Consider the following 20,806-nt stretch of genomic DNA (forward strand, 5'->3'; position numbering starts at 1 on the left):
ATCAAACACTCCCAGGGTCAGGTACAGGGGTTAGATACAGAGTAAAGCTCCCTCTACACTGTCCCATCAAACACTCCCAGGGTCAGGTACAGGGTTAGATACAGAGTAAAGCTCCCTCTACACTGTCCCATCAAACACTCCCAGGGTCAGGTACAGGGGTTAGATACAGAGTAAAGCTCCCTCTACACTGTCCCATCAAACACTCCCAGGGTCAGGTACAGGGTTAGATACAGAGTAAAGCTCCCTCTACACTGTCCCATCAAACACTCCCAGGGCAGGTATAGGGTTAGATACAGAGTGAAGCTCCCTCTACACTGTCCCATCAAACACTCCCAGGGCAGGTACAGGGTTAGATGCAGAGTAAAGCTCCCTCTACACTGTCCCATCAAACACTCCCAGGGTCAGGTACAGGGTGAGATACAGAGTGAAGCTCCCTCTACACTGTCCCATCAAACACTCCCAGGGTCAGGTACAGGGTTAGATACAGAGTGAAGCTCCCTCTACACTGTCCCGTCAAACACTCCCAGGGGCAGGTACAGGGTTAGATACAGAGTAAAGCTCCCTCTGCACTGTCCCATCAAACACTCCCAGGGTCAGGTACAGGGTTAGATACAGAGTAAAGCTCCCTCTACACTGTCCCATCAAACACTCCCAGGGTCAGGTACAGGGTTAGATACAGAGTAAAGCTCCCTCCACACTGTCCCATCAAACACTCCCAGGGTCAGGTACAGGGTTAGATACAGAGTAAAGCTCCCTCTACACTGTCCCATCAAACACTCCCAGGGTCAGGTACAGGGTGAGATACAGAGTAAAGCTCCCTCTACACTGTCCCATCAAACACTCCCAGGGTCAGGTACAGGGTTAGATACAGAGTAAAGCTCCCTCTACACTGTCCCATCAAACACTCCCAGGGTCAGGTACAGGGTTAGATACAGAGTAAAGCTCCCTCTACACTGTCCCATCAAACACTCCCAGGGTCAGGTACAGGGTTAGATACAGAGTAAAGCTCCCTCCACACTGTCCCATCAAACACTCCCAGGGTCAGGTACAGGGTTAGATACAGAGTAAAGCTCCCTCTACACTGTCCCATCAAACACTCCCAGGGTCAGGTACAGGGTGAGATACAGAGTGAAGCTCCCTCTGCACTGTCCCATCAAACACTCCCAGGGCAGGTATAGGGTTAGATACAGAGTAAAGCTCCCTCTACACTGTCCCATCAAACACTCCCAGGGTCAGGTACAGGGTGAGATACAGAGTGAAGCTCCCTCTACGCTGTCCCATCAAACACTCCCAGGGTCAGGTACAGGGTTAGATACAGAGTGAAGCTCCCTCTGCACTGTCCCATCAAACACTCCCAGGGCAGGTATAGGGTTAGATACAGAGTGAAGCTCCCTCTACACTGTCCCATCAAACACTCCCAGGGCAGGTACAGGGTTAGATACAGAGTAAAGCTCCCTCTACACTGTCCCATCAAACATTCCCAGGGCAGGTACAGCACAGGTTAGATACAGAGTAAAGCTCCCTCTACACTGTCCCATCAAACACTCCCAGGGTCAGGTACAGGGTTAGATGCAGAGTAAAGCTCCCTCCACACTGTCCCATCAAACACTCCCAGGGTCAGGTACAGGGTTAGATACAGAGTAAAGTTCCCTCTGCACTGTCCCATCAAACACTCCCAGGGTCAGGTACAGGGTTAGATACAGAGTAATGCTCCCTCTACAATGTCCCTGCCTGTAACTCACTCCCGGGTATCTGTTATTCTATATATAAACACCCCAAACCCCTCGATTAGATTCCAGCCTGTAACTCACTCCCTTGTTCAAAGCAGTTTAAAGCAGAGAGCAATGGTGAACGGTTGTTTTTCAGACTGGAGGGCAGTATACAGTGGTGTTCCCCAGGGGTCAGTATTAGGACCACTGCTCTTTTTGATATATATTAATGACCTGGACTTGGGTATAGAGGGTATAATTCCAAAGTACAGCAAGCAATTAGGAAGGCAAATGGTACCTTGGCCTTTATTGCAAGGGGGTTGGAGTACAAGAGTAAGGAAGTCTTACTACAATTGTACAGGGCTTTGGAGAGACCTCACCTGGAGCACTGTGTACAGTTTTGGTCTCCTTATCTCAGGAAGGATAGACTTGCCTTAGAGGCGGTGCAATGAAGGTTCACTAGATTAATTCCTGGGATGAGAGGGTTGTCCTATGAGGAGAGGTTGAGTAGAATGGGCCGATACTCTCTGGAGTTTAGAAGAATGAGAGGCGATCTCATTGAAACAGATAAGATTCTGAGGGGGGTTTGACAGGGTCGATGCTGAGAGGCTGTTTCCCCCGGGGCTGGAGAGTCTAGAACCACGGGGCATAGTCTCAGGATAAGGGGTCGGCCATCCTAGACTGAGATAAGGAGGAATTTCTTCACTCAGAGGGTTGTGAATCTTTGGAATTCTCCACCCCAGAGGGCTGTGGATGATCAGACGTTGAGTATATTCAAGGCTGAGATGGATGGATTTTTGGACTCGAGGGGAATCAAGGGATCGGGCGGGAAAGTGGAGTTGAGGTCGAAGATCGGCCATGATCTGATTGAATGGCGGAGCAGGCTCGAGGGGCCGAATGGCCGACTCCTGCTCCTATTTCTCATGTTCTTAGAACAGAGAAGGTTAAGGGGAGATTTAATCGAGGGGTTCGAAATCAGGAGGGGTTTTGAGAGAGTAAATAAGGAGAGAGTGTTTCCCAGTGGGCAGGAGGGTCGGGAACCAGAGGACGCAGATTGAAGATAATCGGGGAAAGAGGGGGAGACGAGGAGAACGTTTTTTTACGCAGCGGGTTGTGATGATCTGGAATTCGCTGCCTGAAAGTGCGGTGGGAACAGATTCAATAATAACTTTCAAAAGGGGGGAATCGGAGAGATACTCGAAGGGGGAAAATTTACAGGGCGACGGGGGGGGAATCCCTCTCGACGCACGCTGGACCAGACTTACCAGCGATCACCCTCCACCAGCTCACTGGCTGCCTCCGAACTCTGCAGCCTCTCCCCTTGGCTCAGGATCATGTAGAACAAGGTGAGTCCGAACTGCAAACAGAATGAGTGAAATCAGGTCACTTCTGGACAAGAAACAAAATAGCTCACCCCTCATAGCTCGACACACCCAGAGAGAGACAGCAAAGGGGCCGATGGGGGGAATAGGGAGAGGGCAGAGGGGTGGGACTGAGGGGAGAGATCTTTCAGAGAGGGGGCACGGGGGGGCGATGGGGAGAGGGGGGAATGGGACTGAGGGGAGAGATCTTTCAGAGAGAGAGGGCACAGGGGGCGATGGGGGGAATGGGACTGAGGGGAGAGATCTTCCAGAGAGAGAGGGCACGGGGGGGCGATGGGGGGAATGGGGAGAGGGGGAATGGGACTGAGGGGAGAGATCTTTCAGAGAGAGAGGGCACGGGGGGGCGATGGGGGGAATGGGGAGAGGGGGAATGGGACTGAGGGGAGAGATCTTCCAGAGAGAGAGGGCACGGGGGGGCGATGGGGGGAATGGGCAGAGGGGTGGGTCTGAGGGGAGAGATCTTCCAGAGAGAGGGCACGGGGGGGCGATGGGGGGAATGGGGAGAGAGGGGAATGGGACTGAGGGGAGAGATCTTCTAGAGAGGGGGCACGGGGGGGCGATGGGGGGAATGGGGGGGGGGGGGAATGGGACTGAGGGGAGAGATCTTTCAGAGAGAGGGCACAGGGGGCGATGGGGGGAATGAGGAGAGGGGGAATGGGACTGAGGGGAGAGATCTTTCAGAGAGGGGGCGATGGGGGGAATGGGGAGAGGGGGGAATGGGACTGTGTGGGGAGAGATCTTTCAGAGAGGGGGCGATGGGGGGAATGGGGAGAGGGGGGAATGGGACTGTGTGGGGAGAGATCTTTCAGAGAGGGGGCGATGGGGGGAATGGGGAGAGGGGGAATGGGACTGAGGGGAGAGATCTTTCAGAGAGAGGGCACAGAGGGCAATGGGGGGAATGAGGAGAGGGGGAATGGGACTGTGTGGGGAGAGATCTTTCAGAGAGGGGGAGATGGGGGGAATGGGGAGAGGGGGGAATGGGACTGTGTGGGGAGAGATCTTTCAGAGAGGGGGCGATGGGGGGAATGGGGAGAGGGGGAATGGGACTGTGTGGGGAGAGATCTTTCAGAGAGGGGGCGATGGGGGGAATGGGGAGAGGGGGAATGGGACTGTGTGGGGAGAGATCTTTCAGAGAGGGGGAGATGGGGGGAATGGGGAGAGGGGGAATGGGACTGTGTGGGGAGAGATCTTTCAGAGAGGGGGAGATGGGGGGAATGGGGAGAGGGGGAATGGGACTGTGTGGGGAGAGATCTTTCAGAGAGGGGGAGATGGGGGGAATGGGGAGAGGGGGAATGGGACTGTGTGGGGAGAGATCTTTCAGAGAGAGGGCGATGGGGGGAATGGGGAGAGGGGGGAATGGGACTGTGTGGGGAGAGATCTTTCAGAGAGGGGGCGATGGGGGGAATGGGGAGAGGGGGGAATGGGACTGTGTGGGGAGAGATCTTTGAGAGAGGGGGCGATGGGGGGAATGGGGAGAGGGGGGAATGGGACTGTGTGGGGAGAGATCTTTCAGAGAGGGGGCGATGGGGGGAATGGGGAGAGGGGGAATGGGACTGTGTGGGGAGAGATCTTTGAGAGAGAGGGGGCGATGGGGGGAATGGGGAGAGGGGGAATGGGACTGTGTGGGGAGAGATCTTTCAGAGAGGGGGCGATGGGGGGAATGGGGAGAGGGGGAATGGGACTGTGTGGGGAGAGATCTTTCAGAGAGGGGGCGATGGGGGGAATGGGGAGAGGGGGGAATGGGACTGTGTGGGGAGAGATCTTTGAGAGAGGGGGCGATGGGGGGAATGGGGAGAGGGGGAATGGGACTGTGTGGGGAGAGATCTTTCAGAGAGGGGGCGATGGGGGGAATGGGGAGAGGGGGGAATGGGACTGTGTGGGGAGAGATCTTTCAGAGAGGGGGCGATGGGGGGAATGGGGAGAGGGGGGAATGGGACTGTGTGGGGAGAGATCTTTCAGAGAGGGGGCGATGGGGGGAATGGGGAGAGGGGGGAATGGGACTGTGTGGGGAGAGATCTTTCAGAGAGGGGGCGATGGGGGGAATGGGGAGAGGGGGAATGGGACTGTGTGGGGAGAGATCTTTCAGAGAGGGGGCGATGGGGGGAATGGGGAGAGGGGGGAATGGGACTGTGTGGGGAGAGATCTTTGAGAGAGAGGGGGAGATGGGGGGAATGGGGAGAGGGGGGAATGGGACTGTGTGGGGAGAGATCTTTCAGAGAGGGGGAGATGGGGGGAATGGGACTGTTTGGGGAGAGCTCTGTCCGGTCACCTGGGCCGAACACAAACGGCTCGAGCTGTCTCCTCCTGGGCTGCAACCTCTGCTCAGCCTTCCCGCCTCCGCGCCCCCCACCCTCACCCCGAGGCTCCGACACTCTGACCTGTTGTCGGGCGGACAACCTTATCCTTCCGGAACTTTCCGCAGAGCCCCGGACGGACATCCGTGTGGGGAGATGGATTCCATCTCTCCCTCTCCCCCTCCACCACCGCCCCCCACCCCCCCCCCCCCTTTGCTGGTGAAGACATGAGACACATAGCTGAGAGTGAATTCTGTTCTGTTCCCCGGGAAGGGGGGGGGGGGGGGCTGGGGGGCGTTCGCCACGTGCTCTTCAACCTTGGGGAGCATCGCCACTGCAGTGCGCCGTCACGCTGGTGGCGTTCAGCAGGAGGAGGCCCGGACGATTCCTCGCTGCCCTCCCATTGAAGGATTCGCATTTCAATGGGGACATTTCACACGGCCTCAGGACCCCCCCAAAGTGCGTCCCAGTCAATTCTGAGACGTGCTCACTGTTGTAATGTGGGAAACTGATTTGCGCACAGCAAGATCCCACAAACAGCAATGTGATAAATGACCCAGATCGTCTGTATTTTTTTTTTAGTGATGTTGGTCGAGGGATAAATATCGGGGCCCAGGACCCCGGGGAGAACTCCCCCCTGCTCTTCTTCCAATAGTGGGCCGTGGGATCTTTTACATCCACCCGAGAGGGGCAGACGGGGCCCTCAGTTTAATGTCTCATCCCGAAAGACGGCACCTCCGACAGTGCGGCGCTCCCTCAGCACTGACCCTCCGACAGTGCGGCGCTCCCTCAGTACCGACCCTCCGACAGTGCGGCGCTCCCTCAGTACCGACCCTCCGACAGTGCGGCGCTCCCTCAGTACCGACCCTCCGACAGTGCGGCGCTCCCTCAGCACCGACCCTCCGACAGTGCGGCGCTCCCTCAGTACTGACCCTCCGACAGTGCGGCGCTCCCTCAGTACCGACCCTCCGACAGTGCGGCGCTCCCTCAGTACCGACCCTCCGACAGTGCGGCGCTCCCTCAGTACCGACCCTCCGACAGTGCGGCGCTCCCTCAGTACTGACCCTCCGACAGTGCGGCGCTCCCTCAGTACCGACCCTCCGACAGTGCGGCGCTCCCTCAGTACCGACCCTCCGACAGTGCGGGGCTCCCTCAGTACCGACCCTCCGACAGTGCGGCACTCCCTCAGTACCGACCCTCCGACAGTGCGGCGCTCCCTCAGTACCGACCCTCCGACAGTGCGGCGCTCCCTCAGTACCGACCCTCCGACAGTGCGGCGCTCCCTCAGTACCGACCCTCCGACAGTGCGGCGCTCCCTCAGTACTGACCCTCCGACAGTGCGGCGCTCCCTCAGTACCGACCCTCCGACAGTGCGGCGCTCCCTCAGTACTGACCCTCCGACAGTGCGGCGCTCCCTCAGTACTGACCCTCCGACAGTGCGGCGCTCCCTCAGTACCGACCCTCCGACAGTGCGGCACTCCCTCAGTACCGACCCTCCGACAGTGCGGCACTCCCTCAGTACTGACCCTCCGACAGTGCGGCGCTCCCTCAGTACCGACCCTCCGACAGTGCGGCACTCCCTCAGTACCGACCCTCCGACAGTGCGGCGCTCCCTCAGTACCGACCCTCCGACAGTGCGGCGCTCCCTCAGTACTGACCCTCCGACAGTGCGGCGCTCCCTCAGTACTGACCCTCCGACAGTGCGGCGCTCCCTCAGTACTGACCCTCCGACAGTGCGGCGCTCCCTCAGTACTGACCCTCCGACAGTGCGGCGCTCCCTCAGTACTGACCCTCCGACAGTGCGGCGCTCCCTCAGTACTGACCCTCCGACAGTGCGGCGCTCCCTCAGTACCGACCCTCCGACAGTGCGGCACTCCCTCAGTACTGACCCTCCGACAGTGCGGCGCTCCCTCAGTACCGACCCTCCGACAGTGCGGCACTCCCTCAGTACCGACCCTCCGACAGTGCGGCGCTCCCTCAGTACTGACCCTCCGACAGTGCGGCGCTCCCTCAGTACTGACCCTCCGACAGTGCGGCGCTCCCTCAGTACCGACCCTCCGACAGTGCGGCGCTCCCTCAGTACCGACCCTCCGACAGTGCGGCGCTCCCTCAGTACCGACCCTCCGACAGTGCGGCGCTCCCTCAGTACCGACCCTCCGACAGTGCAGCGCTCCCTCAGTACTGACCCTCCGACAGTGCGGCGCTCCCTCAGTACCGACCCTCCGACAGTGCGGCGCTCCCTCAGTACTGACCCTCCGACAGTGCGGCGCTCCCTCAGTACTGACCCTCCGACAGTGCGGCGCTCCCTCAGTACTGACCCTCCGACAGTGCGGCGCTCCCTCAGTACCGACCCTCCGACAGTGCGGCCCTCCCTCAGTACCGATCCTCCGACAGTGCGGCGCTCCCTCAGTACCGACCCTCCGACAGTGCGGCCCTCCCTCAGTACCGACCCTCCGACAGTGCGGCCCTCCCTCAGTACTGACCCTCCGACAGTGCGGCGCTCCCTCAGTACCGACCCTCCGACAGTGCGGCGCTCCCTCAGTACCGACCCTCCGACAGTGCGGCGCTCCCTCAGTACTGACCCTCCGACAGTGCGGCGCTCCCTCAGTACTGACCCTCCGACAGTGCGGCGCTCCCTCAGTACTGACCCTCCGACAGTGCGGCGCTCCCTCAGTACCGACCCTCCGACAGTGCGGCGCTCCCTCAGTACCGACCCTCCGACAGTGCAGCGCTCCCTCAGTACCGACCCTCCCACAGTGCGGCGCTCCCTCAGTACTGACCCTCCGACAGTGCGGCGCTCCCTCAGTACCGACCCTCCGACAGTGCAACACTCCCTCGGTACTGACCCTCCGACAGTGCGGCGCTCCCTCAGTACCGACCATCCGACAGTGCGGCGCTCCCTCAGTACTGACCCTCCGACGGTGCGGCGCTCCCTCAGTACCGACCATCCGACAGTGCGGCGCTCCCTCAGTACCGACCCTCCGACAGTGCGGCGCTCCCTCAGTACTGACCCTCCGACAGTGCGGCGCTCCCTCAGTACTGACCCTCCGACAGTGCGGCTCTCCCTCAGTACTGACCCTCCGACAGTGCGGCGCTCCCTCAGTACCGACCCTCCGACAGTGCGGCGCTCCCTCAGTACCGACCCTCCGACAGTGCGGCGCTCCCTCAGTACCGACCCTCCGACAGTGCGGCGCTCCCTCAGTATCGACCCTCCGACAGTGCGGCGCTCCCTCAGTACTGACCCTCCGACAGTGCGGCGCTCCCTCAGTACTGACCCTCCGACAGTGCGGCGCTCCCTCAGTACTGACCCTCCGACAGTGCGGCTCTCCCTCAGTACTGACCCTCCGACAGTGCGGCGCTCCCTCAGTACCGACCCTCCGACAGTGCGGCGCTCCCTCAGTACCGACCCTCCGACAGTGCGGCGCTCCCTCAGTACCGACCCTCCGACAGTGCGGCTCTCCCTCAGTACCGACCCTCCGACAGTGCGGCGCTCCCTCAGTACCGACCCTCCGACAGTGCGGCGCTCCCTCAGTACCGACCCTCCGACAGTGCGGCTCTCCCTCAGTACTGACCCTCCGACAGTGCGGCGCTCCCTCAGTACTGACCCTCCGACAGTGCGGCGCTCCCTCAGTACTGACCCTCCGACAGTGCGGCACTCCCTCAGCACTGACCCTCCGACAGTGCGGCGCTCCCTCAGCACTGACCCTCCGACAGTGCGGCGCTCCCTCAGTACCGACCCTCCGACAGCGCGGCGCTCCCTCAGCACTGACCCTCCGACAGCGCGGCGCTCCCTCAGCACTGACCCTCCGACAGCGCGGCGCTCCCTCAGCACTGACCCTCCGACAGTGCGGCGCTCGCTCAGTACCGACCCTCCGACAGTGCGGCGCTCCCTCAGTACTGACCCTCCGACAGTGCGGCGCTCCCTCAGTACCGACCCTCCGACAGTGCGGCGCTCCCTCAGTACCGACCCTCCGACAGTGCGGCGCTCCCTCAGTACTGACCCTCCGACAGTGCGGCGCTCCCTCAGTACTGACCCTCCGACAGTGCGGCGCTCCCTCAGTACTGACCCTCCGACAGTGCGGCGCTCCCTCAGTACCGACCCTCCGACAGTGCGGCGCTCCCTCAGTACTGACCCTGGGAGTATCGACCCAGATTGTGTGCTCAAGTCTCTGGAGTGGGATTCGAACCCACGAGCTTGTGACTCAGAGGCGAGGGACATTGCTGCCATCTGGGCCACGGCTGACACAGGCTGACTAGCTTTTTTTGCAGAACGCCTGTGTGGCTCATTGCCCGAGAGAGACAGCTGCCTCCTTCAATCCGGCCTCTCCTCATATCTCTCCTTCATTATCCGGGCATCCATCTTTCCATTACGCCTCTTCTTCAGATGGCGCTCAAAGACGCCATATAAATAAATCTCCTCCAAAACCCCTGCTGCCCCCCACCGTATCCTAACTCGCACCGAGTCCTGTTCACCTATCACCCCGCTGTGCTCGCTGGACCCACATTGGCTCCCGGTCAGAGAACGCCTCGATTTTAAAATCCTTCCACGCCTCCCTCCCTATCTCTGCAACCTCCGAGATCTCGGCCCTCCTCCAATCCTGGCCCCCCCCGATTCCCATCGCTCCGCCATTGGCGGCCGTGCCTTCAGCTGCCTGGGGCCCCGAGCTCTGGAATTCCCTCCCCAAACCTCTCCGCCTCTCTCTCCCCTCCTTCAAAACGCTCCGCAAAACCGGAGAGTAGGAATAGACGGGATGTTTGGGCGGTCCCACTTTTCCCCCCATTGAGTGGAGGGATACACTGGCGGCTGGTGTGGTGGGTTCTGACTGACTCTACGTCTTCGAGGGGGGAAGCTGGACTGGTTCCTGACTGGGGGCAGACATCGTATCATATACAAGGGTAAATCTTTATCGATAACAGTCGGCCTGGGGAGAGTTATAGAACAAAGAGATCTAGGAGTACAGGTTCATAGCTCCTTGAAAGTGGAGTCACAGGTGGATAGGGTGGTGAAGAAGGCATTCGGCATGCTTGGTTTCATTGGTCAGAACATTGAATACAGGAGTTGGGATGTCTTGTTGAAGTTGTACAAGACATTAGTAAGGCCACACTTGGAATACTGTGTACAGTTCTGGTCACCCTATTATAGAAAGGATATTATTAAACTAGAAAGAGTGCAGAAAAGATTCACTAGGATGCTACCGGGACTTGATGGTTTGACTTACAGGGAGAGGTTAGACAGACTGGGACTTTTTTCCCTGGAGAGTAGGAGGTTAAGGGGTGATCTTATAGAAGTCTATAAAATAATGAGGGGCATAGATAAGGTCGATAGTCAAAATCTTTTCCCAAAGGTAGGAGAGTCGATAACGAGGGGGCATAGATTTAAGGTGAGAGGGGAGAGATACAAAAGGGTCCAGAGGGGCAATTTTTTCACTCAAAGGGTGGTGAGTGTCTGGAACGAGCTGCCAGAGGCAGTAGTAGAGGCGGGTACAAATTTTGTCTTTTAAAAAGCATTTGGACAGTTACATGGGTAAGATGGGTATAGAGGGATATGGGCCAAGTGCAGGCAATTGGGACTAGCTCAGTGGTATAAACTGGGCGACATGGACATGTTGGGCCGAAGGGCCTGTTTCCATGTTGTAACTTCTATGATTCTATGATCTCCCGGGCTGGTTGCGGTCGGCTGAGGGGAGGAATTTTGAGAGTTGTTTCTCCCCCTATTGGCCGTGAGGTTCTTTCTCTGCTTCTTCCGCCTCTCCCGGGAGTTTACGTGATGTCCCGAGTCCCCTGCGCGTCACCCTGTACCTTGTTCTGCAGGATGGAGGAGAAGTGGCTCGCAGGGCCTCCGGACTGAGGCGGGCCCGTCAGCTGCTGCAGGAGCTCAGTCAGGGCGCTGGAGGGGAGACGGCCGACCAGCAGGGAGCAGGGCTCGGCCAGACACGGCAGCATCTGTAACGGCAAGGGAGGCAGGTTTACAGCACCACGTCAACCGCGCGCACAGACACGGGGCTCAGACTCGCGCACAGACGCACTGACGGACAAAAGCAGGTACACACGCACGTGCCTGCATATGAAGACAATCAGAAAAACACTTCACAAGACAGGGCTCATCACCGAGTTAGAATTCCCATGGGTCAGTCTCCCCTCTCTGGCAGTCCCCCATCGCCCCCCCACCAGGGTTCGGAGCTGGTCTCTGGCTGCACAGTCCTCGCCTGTTGTCCCAGCTTATCCCAGTCAGCCCTCCCCCAGCAGGAGTCACTGGGCAGCGAGCAGGAAGCTGGGTTCACTCCTTACACAGTGTTCGGGTTAGATACAGAGTAAAGCTCCCTCTACACTGTCCCATCAAACACTCCCAGGGTCAGGTACAGGGTTAGATACAGAGTAAAGCTCCCTCTACACTGTCCCATCAAACACTCCCAGGGTCAGGTACAGGGTTAGATACAGAGTAAAGCTCCCTCTACACTGTCCCATCAAACACTCCCAGGGTCAGGTACAGGGTTAGATACAGAGTAAAGCTCCCTCTACACTGTCCCATCAAACACTCCCAGGGTCAGGTACAGGGTTAGATACAGAGTAAAGCTCCCTCTACACTGTCCCATCAAACACTCCCAGGGTCAGGTACAGGGTTAGATACAGAGTAAAGCTCCCTCTACACTGTCCCATCAAACACTCCCAGGGCAGGTACAGGGTTAGATACAGAGTAAAGCTCCCTCTACACTGTCCCATCAAACACTCCCAGGGTCAGGTGCAGGGTTAGATACAGAGTAAAGCTCCCTCTACACTGTCCCATCAAACACTCCCAGGGTCAGGTACAGGGTTAGATACAGAGTAAAGCTCCCTCTACACTGTCCCATCAAACACTCCCGGGGCAGGTACAGGGTTAGATACAGAGTAAAGCTCCCTCTACACTGTCCCATCAAACACTCCCAGGGTCAGGTACAGGGTTAGATACAGAGTAAAGCTCCCTCTACACTGTCCCATCAAACACTCCCAGGGTCAGGTACAGGGTTAGATACAGAGTAAAGCTCCCTCTGCACTGTCCCATCAAACACTCCCAGGGTCAGGTACAGGGTTAGATACAGAGTAAAGCTCCCTCTACACTGTCCCATCAAACACTCCCAGGGTCAGGTACAGGGTTAGATACAGAGTAAAGCTCCCTCTACACTGTCCCATCAAACACTCCCAGGGTCAGGTACAGGGTTAGATACAGAATAAAGCTCCCTCTACACTGTCCCATCAAACACTCCCAGGGTCAGGTACAGGGTTAGATACAGAGTAAAGCTCCCTCTACACTGTCCCATCAAACACTCCCGGGGCAGGTACAGGGTTAGATACAGAGTAAAGCTCCCTCTACACTGTCCCATCAAACACTCCCAGGGTCAGGTACAGGGTTAGATACAGAGTAAAGCTCCCTCTACACTGTCCCATCAAACACTCCCAGGGCAGGTACAGGGTTAGATACAGAGTAAAGCTCCCTCTACACTGTCCCATCAAACACTCCCAGGGTCAGGTGCAGGGTTAGATACAGAGTAAAGCTCCCTCTACACTGTCCCATCAAACACTCCCAGGGTCAGGTACAGGGTTAGATACAGAGTAAAGCTCCCTCTACACTGTCCCATCAAACACTCCCAGGGCAGGTACAGGGTTAGATACAGAGTAAAGCTCCCTCTACACTGTCCCATCAAACACTCCCAGGGTCAGGTACAGGGTTAGATACAGAGTAAAGCTCCCTCTACACTGTCCCATCAAACACTCCCAGGGTCAGGTACAGGGTTAGATACAGAGTAAAGCTCCCTCTGCACTGTCCCATCAAACACTCCCAGGGTCAGGTACAGGGTTAGATACAGAGTAAAGCTCCCTCTACACTGTCCCATCAAACACTCCCAGGGTCAGGTACAGGGTTAGATACAGAGTAAAGCTCCCTCTACACTGTCCCATCAAACACTCCCAGGGTCAGGTACAGGGTTAGATACAGAGTAAAGCTCCCTCTACACTGTCCCATCAAACACTCCCAGGGTCAGGTACAGGGTTAGATACAGAGTAAAGCTCCCTCTACACTGTCCCATCAAACACTCCCAGGGTCAGGTACAGTGTTAGATACAGAGTAAAGCTCCCTCCACACTGTCCCGTCAAACACTCCCAGGGTCAGGTACAGGGTTAGATACAGAGTAAAGCTCCCTCTGCACTGTCCCATCAAACACTCCCCAAGGTCAGGTACAGGGTTAGATACAGAGTAAAGCTCCCTCTACACTGTCCCATCAAACACTCCCAGGGTCAGGTGCAGGGTTAGATACAGAGTAAAGCTCCCTCTGCACTGTCCCGTCAAACACTCCCAGGGTCAGGTGCAGGGTTAGATACAGAGTAAAGCTCCCTCTACACTGTCCCATCAAACACTCCCAGGGTCAGGTGCAGGGTTAGATACAGAGTAAAGCTCCCTCTACACTGTCCCATCAAACACTCCCAGGGTCAGGTGCAGGGTTAGATACAGAGTAAAGCTCCCTCCACACTGTCCCGTCAAACACTCCCAGGGTCAGGTGCAGGGTTAGATACAGAGTAAAGCTCCCTCTACACTGTCCCATCAAACACTCCCAGGGTCAGGTACAGGGTTAGATACAGAGTAAAGCTCCCTCTACACTGTCCCGTCAAACACTCCCAGGGTCAGGTGCAGGGTTAGATACAGAGTAAAGCTCCCTCTACACTGTCCCGTCAAACACTCCCAGGTGCAGGTACAGGGTTAGATACAGAGTAAAGCTCCCTCGACACTGTCCCGTCAAACACTCCCAGGGTCAGGTACAGGGTCAGATACAGAGTAAAGCTCCCTCTACACTGTCCCATCAAACACTCCCAGGGTCAGGTACAGGGTTAGATACAGAGTAAAGCTCCCTCTACACTGTCCCATCAAACACTCCCAGGGTCAGGTACAGGGTTAGATACAGAGTAAAGCTCCCTCTACACTGTCCCATCAAACACTCCCAGGGTCAGGTACAGGGTTAGATACAGAGTAAAGCTCCCTCTGCACTGTCCCATCAAACACTCCCAGGGTCAGGTACAGGGTTAGATACAGAGTAAAGCTCCCTCTACACTGTCCCATCAAACACTCCCAGGGTCAGGTACAGGGTTAGATACAGAGTAAAGCTCCCTCTACACTGTCCCATCAAACACTCCCAGGGTCAGGTACAGGGTTAGATACAGAATAAAGCTCCCTCTACACTGTCCCATCAAACACTCCCAGGGTCAGGTACAGGGTTAGATACAGAGTAAAGCTCCCTCTACACTGTCCCATCAAACACTCCCGGGGCAGGTACAGGGTTAGATACAGAGTAAAGCTCCCTCTACACTGTCCCATCAAACACTCCCAGGGTCAGGTACAGGGTTAGATACAGAGTAAAGCTCCCTCTACACTGTCCCATCAAACACTCCCAGGGCAGGTACAGGGTTAGATACAGAGTAAAGCTCCCTCTACACTGTCCCATCAAACACTCCCAGGGTCAGGTGCAGGGTTAGATACAGAGTAAAGCTCCCTCTACACTGTCCCATCAAACACTCCCAGGGTCAGGTACAGGGTTAGATACAGAGTAAAGCTCCCTCTACACTGTCCCATCAAACACTCCCGGGGCAGGTACAAGGTTAGATACAGAGTAAAGCTCCCTCTACACTGTCCCATCAAACACTCCCAGGGTCAGGTACAGGGTTAGATACAGAGTAAAGCTCCCTCTACACTGTCCCATCAAACACTCCCAGGGTCAGGTACAGGGTTAGATACAGAGTAAAGCTCCCTCTGCACTGTCCCATCAAACACTCCCAGGGTCAGGTACAGGGTTAGATACAGAGTAAAGCTCCCTCTACACTGTCCCATCAAACACTCCCAGGGTCAGGTACAGGGTTAGATACAGAGTAAAGCTCCCTCTACACTGTCCCATCAAACACTCCCAGGGTCAGGTACAGGGTTAGATACAGAGTAAAGCTCCCTCTACACTGTCCCATCAAACACTCCCAGGGTCAGGTACAGGGTTAGATACAGAGTAAAGCTCCCTCTACACTGTCCCATCAAACACTCCCAGGGTCAGGTACAGTGTTAGATACAGAGTAAAGCTCCCTCCACACTGTCCCGTCAAACACTCCCAGGGTCAGGTACAGGGTTAGATACAGAGTAAAGCTCCCTCTGCACTGTCCCATCAAACACTCCCCAAGGTCAGGTACAGGGTTAGATACAGAGTAAAGCTCCCTCCACACTGTCCCATCAAACACTCCCAGGGTCAGGTGCAGGGTTAGATACAGAGTAAAGCTCCCTCTGCACTGTCCCGTCAAACACTCCCAGGGTCAGGTGCAGGGTTAGATACAGAGTAAAGCTCCCTCTACACTGTCCCATCAAACACTCCCAGGGTCAGGTGCAGGGTTAGATACAGAGTAAAGCTCCCTCTACACTGTCCCATCAAACACTCCCAGGGTCAGGTGCAGGGTTAGATACAGAGTAAAGCTCCCTCCACACTGTCCCGTCAAACACTCCCAGGGTCAGGTGCAGGGTTAGATACAGAGTAAAGCTCCCTCTACACTGTCCCATCAAACACTCCCAGGGTCAGGTACAGGGTTAGATACAGAGTAAAGCTCCCTCTACACTGTCCCGTCAAACACTCCCAGGGTCAGGTGCAGGGTTAGATACAGAGTAAAGCTCCCTCTACACTGTCCCGTCAAACACTCCCAGGTGCAGGTACAGGGTTAGATACAGAGTAAAGCTCCCTCGACACTGTCCCGTCAAACACTCCCAGGGTCAGGTACAGGGTCAGATACAGAGTAAAGCTCCCTCTACACTGTCCCATCAAACACTCCCAGGGTCAGGTACAGGGTTAGATACAGAGTAAAGCTCCCTCTACACTGTCCCATCAAACACTCCCAGGGTCAGGTACAGGGTTAGATACAGAGTAAAGCTCCCTCTACACTGTCCCATTAAACACTCCCAGGGTCAGGGACAGGGTTAGATGCAGAGTAAAGCTCCCTCTACACTGTCCCGTCAAACACTCCCAGGGTCAGGTACAGGGTTAGATACAGAGTAAAGCTCCCTCTACACTGTCCCGTCAAACACTCCCAGGGTCAGGTACAGGGTTAGATACAGAGTAAAGCTCCCTCTACACTGTCCCATCAAACACTCCCAGGGTCAGGTACAGGGTTAGATACAGAGTAAAGCTCCCTCTACACTGTCCCGTCAAACACTCCCAGGGTCAGGTACAGGGTTAGATACAGAGTAAAGCTGCCTCTACACTGTCCCGTCAAACACTCCCAGGGTCAGGTACAGGGTTAGATACAGAGTAAAGCTCCCTCCACACTGTCCCATCAAACACTCCCAGGGTCCGGTGCAGGGTTAGATACAGAGTAAAGCTCCCTCTACACTGTCCCACCAAACACTCCCAGGGCAGGTACAGGGTTAGATACAGAGTAAAGCTCCCTCTACACTGTCCCATCAATCCCCCTCGACTGTGTTTAATGCCCTTCGAAGGGTGAAGCCAGCTTAAGCTGTCTGTCCTTCCACATCAGATGGCTGATTGGGAGAGATGTTTGTGGTCCTTCAGGCTTCAACAAACTACGGACCTTGGCATCAGGAATAAACCCTTGGGGTTGTGGAGATTTTCGGGAGCTGAAGTGGGCGATTTAATCCAGGTGTTAAAGGGTTGAATCCCGAGGAGGAGTCGCACAGACCGGGCTTGTGTTCCCTCGAGTGTAGAAGATTAAGGGGTGATCTAATCGAGGGGTTTGAGATGATTGAAGGATTCGATAGGGTCGATGGAGAGAAACTATTTCCTCTGGTCCGGGGGGTCGGGGGAGAGTCCAGAACAAGGGGGCAGAATCTTAAAATGAGAGCTGGGCCCGTCCAGGGGTGATGTCAGGAAGCATTTCTTCACACAAAGGGGGAGTGGGAATCTGGAACTCTCTCCCCCCAAAAAGCTGTCGGGGCCGGGGGTCAATTGGGAATTTCAAACCTGAGATCGATCGATTTTTGTTGGGTGAGGGGGATTAAGGGTTAGGGAACCAAGGGGGGTAAATGGGGTTAAGATACAGATCAGACATGGTCTCATTGGATGGCGGAACAGGCTCGAGGGGCTGAATGGCCTCCTCCTGTCCCTGTGTAACAGGCTCGAGGGGCTGAATGGGCCTCCTCCTGTTCCTGTGTAACAGACTCGAGGGGGGCTGAATGGGCCTCCTCCTGTTCCTGTGTAACAGGCTCGAGGGGCTGAATGGCCTCCTCCTGTTCCTGTAACAGGCTCGAGGAGGGGCTGAATGGCCTCCTCCTGTTCCTATGTAACAGACTCGAGGGGCTGAATGGGCCTCCTCCTGTTCCTGTGTAACAGACTCGAGGGGCTGAATGGGCCTCCTCCTGTTCCTGTGTAACAGGCTCGAGGGGGGCTGAATGGGCCTCCTCCTGTTCCTGTGTAACAGACTCGAGAGGCTGAATGGGCCTCCTCCTGTTCCTGTGTAACAGGCTCGAGGGGCTGAATGGGCCTCCTCCTGTTCCTGTGTAACAGACTCGAGGGGCTGAATGGGCCTCCTCCTGTTCCTGTGTAACAGACTCGAGGGGGGCTGAATGGGCCTCCTCCTGTTCCTGTGTAACAGGCTCGAGGGGCTGAATGGGCCTCCTCCTGTTCCTGTGTAACAGGCTCGAGGGGCTGAATGGGCCTCCTCCTGTTCCTGTGTAACAGGCTCGAGGGGCTGAATGGGCCTCCTCCTGTCCCTGTGTAACAGGCTCGAGGGGCTGAATGGGCCTCCTCCTGTTCCTGTAACAGGCTCGAGGGGCTGAATGGGCCTCCTCCTGTTCCTGTGTAACAGACTCGAGGGGCTGAATGGGCCTCCTCCTGTCCCTGTGTAACAGACTCGAGGGGGGCTGAATGGGCCTCCTCCTGTTCCTGTGTAACAGGCTCGAGGGGCTGAATGGCCTCCTCCTGTCCCTGTGTAACAGACTCGAGGGGGGCTGAATGGGCCTCCTCCTGTTCCTGTGTAACAGGCTCGAGGGGCTGAATGGCCTCCTCCTGTTCCTGTAACAGGCTCGAGGAGGGGCTGAATGGGCCTCCTCCTGTTCCTATGTAACAGACTCGAGGGGCTGAATGGGCCTCCTCCTGTTCCTATGTAACAGACTCGAGGGGCTGAATGGGCCTCCTCCTGTTCCTATGTAACAGACTCGAGGGGCTGAATGGGCCTCCTCCTGTTCCTGTGTAACAGACTCGAGGGGCTGAATGGGCCTCCTCCTGTTCCTATGTAACAGGCTCGAGGGCTGAATGGGCCTCCTCCTGTTCCTGTGTAACAGGCTCGAGGGGCTGAATGGGCCTCCTCCTGTTCCTGTGTAACAGACTCGAGGGGGGCTGAATGGGCCTCCTCCTGTTCCTGTGTAACAGGCTCGAGGGGCTGAATGGGCCTCCTCCTGTTCCTATGTAACAGGCTCGAGGGGCTGAATGGGCCTCCTCCCTGTTCCTGTGTAACAGGCTCGAGGGGGGCTGAATGGGCCTCCTCCTGTTCCTGTGTAACAGGCTCGAGGGGCTGAATGGGCCTCCTCCTGTTCCTGTGTAACAGACTCGAGGGGCTGAATGGGCCTCCTCCTGTTCCTGTGTAACAGGCTCGAGAGGGGCTGAATGGGCCTCCTCCTGTTCCTGTGTAACAGGCTCGAGGGGCTGAATGGGCCTCCTCCTGTCCCTGTGTAACAGGCTCGAGGGGGGCTGAATGGCCTCCTCCTGTTCCTGTGTAACAGGCTCGAGGGGCTGAATGGGCCTCCTCCTGTTCCTGTGTAACAGGCTCGAGGGGCTGAATGGGCCTCCTCCTGTTCCTTGTGTAACAGGCTCGAGGGGCTGAATGGGCCTCCTCCTGTTCCTGTGTAACAGGCTCGAGGGGGGCTGAATGGCCTCCTCCTGTTCCTGTGTAACAGGCTCGAGGGGCTGAATGGGCCTCCTCCTGTTCCTGTGTAACAGGCTCGAGGGGGCTGAATGGGCCTCCTCCTGTTCCTGTGTAACAGGCTCGAGGGGGGGCTGAATGGGCCTCCTCCTGTTCCTGTGTAACAGGCTCGAGGGGGCTGAATGGGCCTCCTCCTGTTCCTGTGTAACAGGCTCGAGGGGGCTGAATGGGCCTCCTCCTGTTCCTGTGTAACAGGCTCGAGGGGCTGAATGGGCCTCCTCCTGTTCCTGTGTAACAGGCTCGAGGGGGCTGAATGGGCCTCCTCCTGTTCCTGTGTAACAGGCTCGAGGGGCTGAATGGGCCTCCTCCTGTTCCTGTGTAACAGGCTCGAGGGGCTGAATGGGCCTCCTCCTGTTCCTGTGTAACAGACTCGAGGGGCTGAATGGGCCTCCTCCTGTTCCTGTGTAACAGACTCGAGGGCTGAATGGCCTCCTGCTGTTCCTGTGTAACAGGCTCGAGGGGCTGAATGGCCTCCTCCTGTTCCTGTGTAACAGGCTCGAGGGGCTGAATGGGCCTCCTCCTGTTCCTGTGTAACAGGCTCGAGGGGCTGAATGGGCCTCCTCCTGTTCCTATAACAGGCTCGAGGGGCTGAATGGGCCTCCTCCTGTTCCTGTGTAACAGGCTCGAGGGGCTGAATGGGCCTCCTCCTGTTCCTGTGTAACAGGCTCGAGGGGCTGAATGGCCTCCTCCTGTTCCTGTGTAAGTTTCCAAACCTTCTGACCGGGTTAATCTGTTGGCCGAGACACTGGGAGACCTCCCCCCTGCTCTTCATCCAATACCATGTGGGGGGGGGGGAAGAGTGTTGTATCATTCGAACCGGCAGACTGATCCAGAGGAGACCCTCCCCGGCCACGTCCCGACCTCCGAGGGTGAGACGTGTGTGCTGAGGGTGAGCCTCGACCTCCCAACCCAGAAGCGCGGGCGCCGTTGACTGAGCCAAGCTCGGGCCACGTGCGCCCTCCCCCCGCCCCGGGCCCACCCCCACCCCCCCGTCGGTCACTCACCTCGTCCTGCGTGTCCTTCTTCACCAGGAAGGGGAGGTTGCGGGCTGTCGCGAGCACCACGCTGGCGGCCTGCTCCGTGCTGAGCAGGAGCAGCACCTTGGCCGTCAGTCGCTTGCCTTTGCGAATGCACATAATCTGGACAAAGTGCTCGTCGCTGACCCTGCGAGCGGCCGGGGAGGTGGGGGAGGGGGGGGGGGGGGAAAAGGAGACACGGTTACAGCAAGAAGCACGGCGGGTGATGCGCAGAATCACAGCAGGAGGCCAACTCAGCCCGTCGCCCCCTCTCTCTCTCCCCCTCTCCGTGCTGCGCCCCCCTCTCTCTCTCCCCCTCTCCGTGCTGCGCCCCTCTCTCTCTCCCCCGCTCTCCGTGCTGCGCCCCTCTCTCTCTCTCCCCCTCTCCGTGCTGCGCCCCTCTCTCTCTCCCGCTCCTCTCCGTGCTGTGCCCCTCTCTCTCTCCCCGCTCTCCGTGCTGCGCCCCCTCTCTCTCTCCCCCA

At 57.3% G+C, this 20,806-nt stretch overlaps 1 protein-coding gene across 1 annotated transcript in view; it reads right to left on the reverse strand.

Annotated features, from left to right (window-relative positions):
* LOC137311464 (protein PAT1 homolog 1-like) overlaps positions 1-20,468 on the reverse strand; it is a 32,000-nt gene extending 11,532 nt beyond the window's left edge. Inside the window, exons 1-3 of the mRNA XM_067978658.1 lie at positions 20,313-20,468; positions 11,185-11,328; positions 2,975-3,066 (exon numbers count right to left, since the gene is read on the reverse strand). Coding sequence (XP_067834759.1) covers positions 2,975-3,066; positions 11,185-11,328; positions 20,313-20,444 — 368 coding nt within the window. The 5' untranslated portion in view covers positions 20,445-20,468. The remainder of the gene's footprint in view (positions 1-2,974; positions 3,067-11,184; positions 11,329-20,312) is intronic.
* Between the last annotated feature and the right edge of the window lie 338 nt (positions 20,469-20,806).

This window comes from Heptranchias perlo, unplaced genomic scaffold, assembly GCF_035084215.1.
Source record: "Heptranchias perlo isolate sHepPer1 unplaced genomic scaffold, sHepPer1.hap1 HAP1_SCAFFOLD_341, whole genome shotgun sequence".
Lineage (NCBI taxonomy): Eukaryota > Metazoa > Chordata > Chondrichthyes > Hexanchiformes > Hexanchidae > Heptranchias > Heptranchias perlo.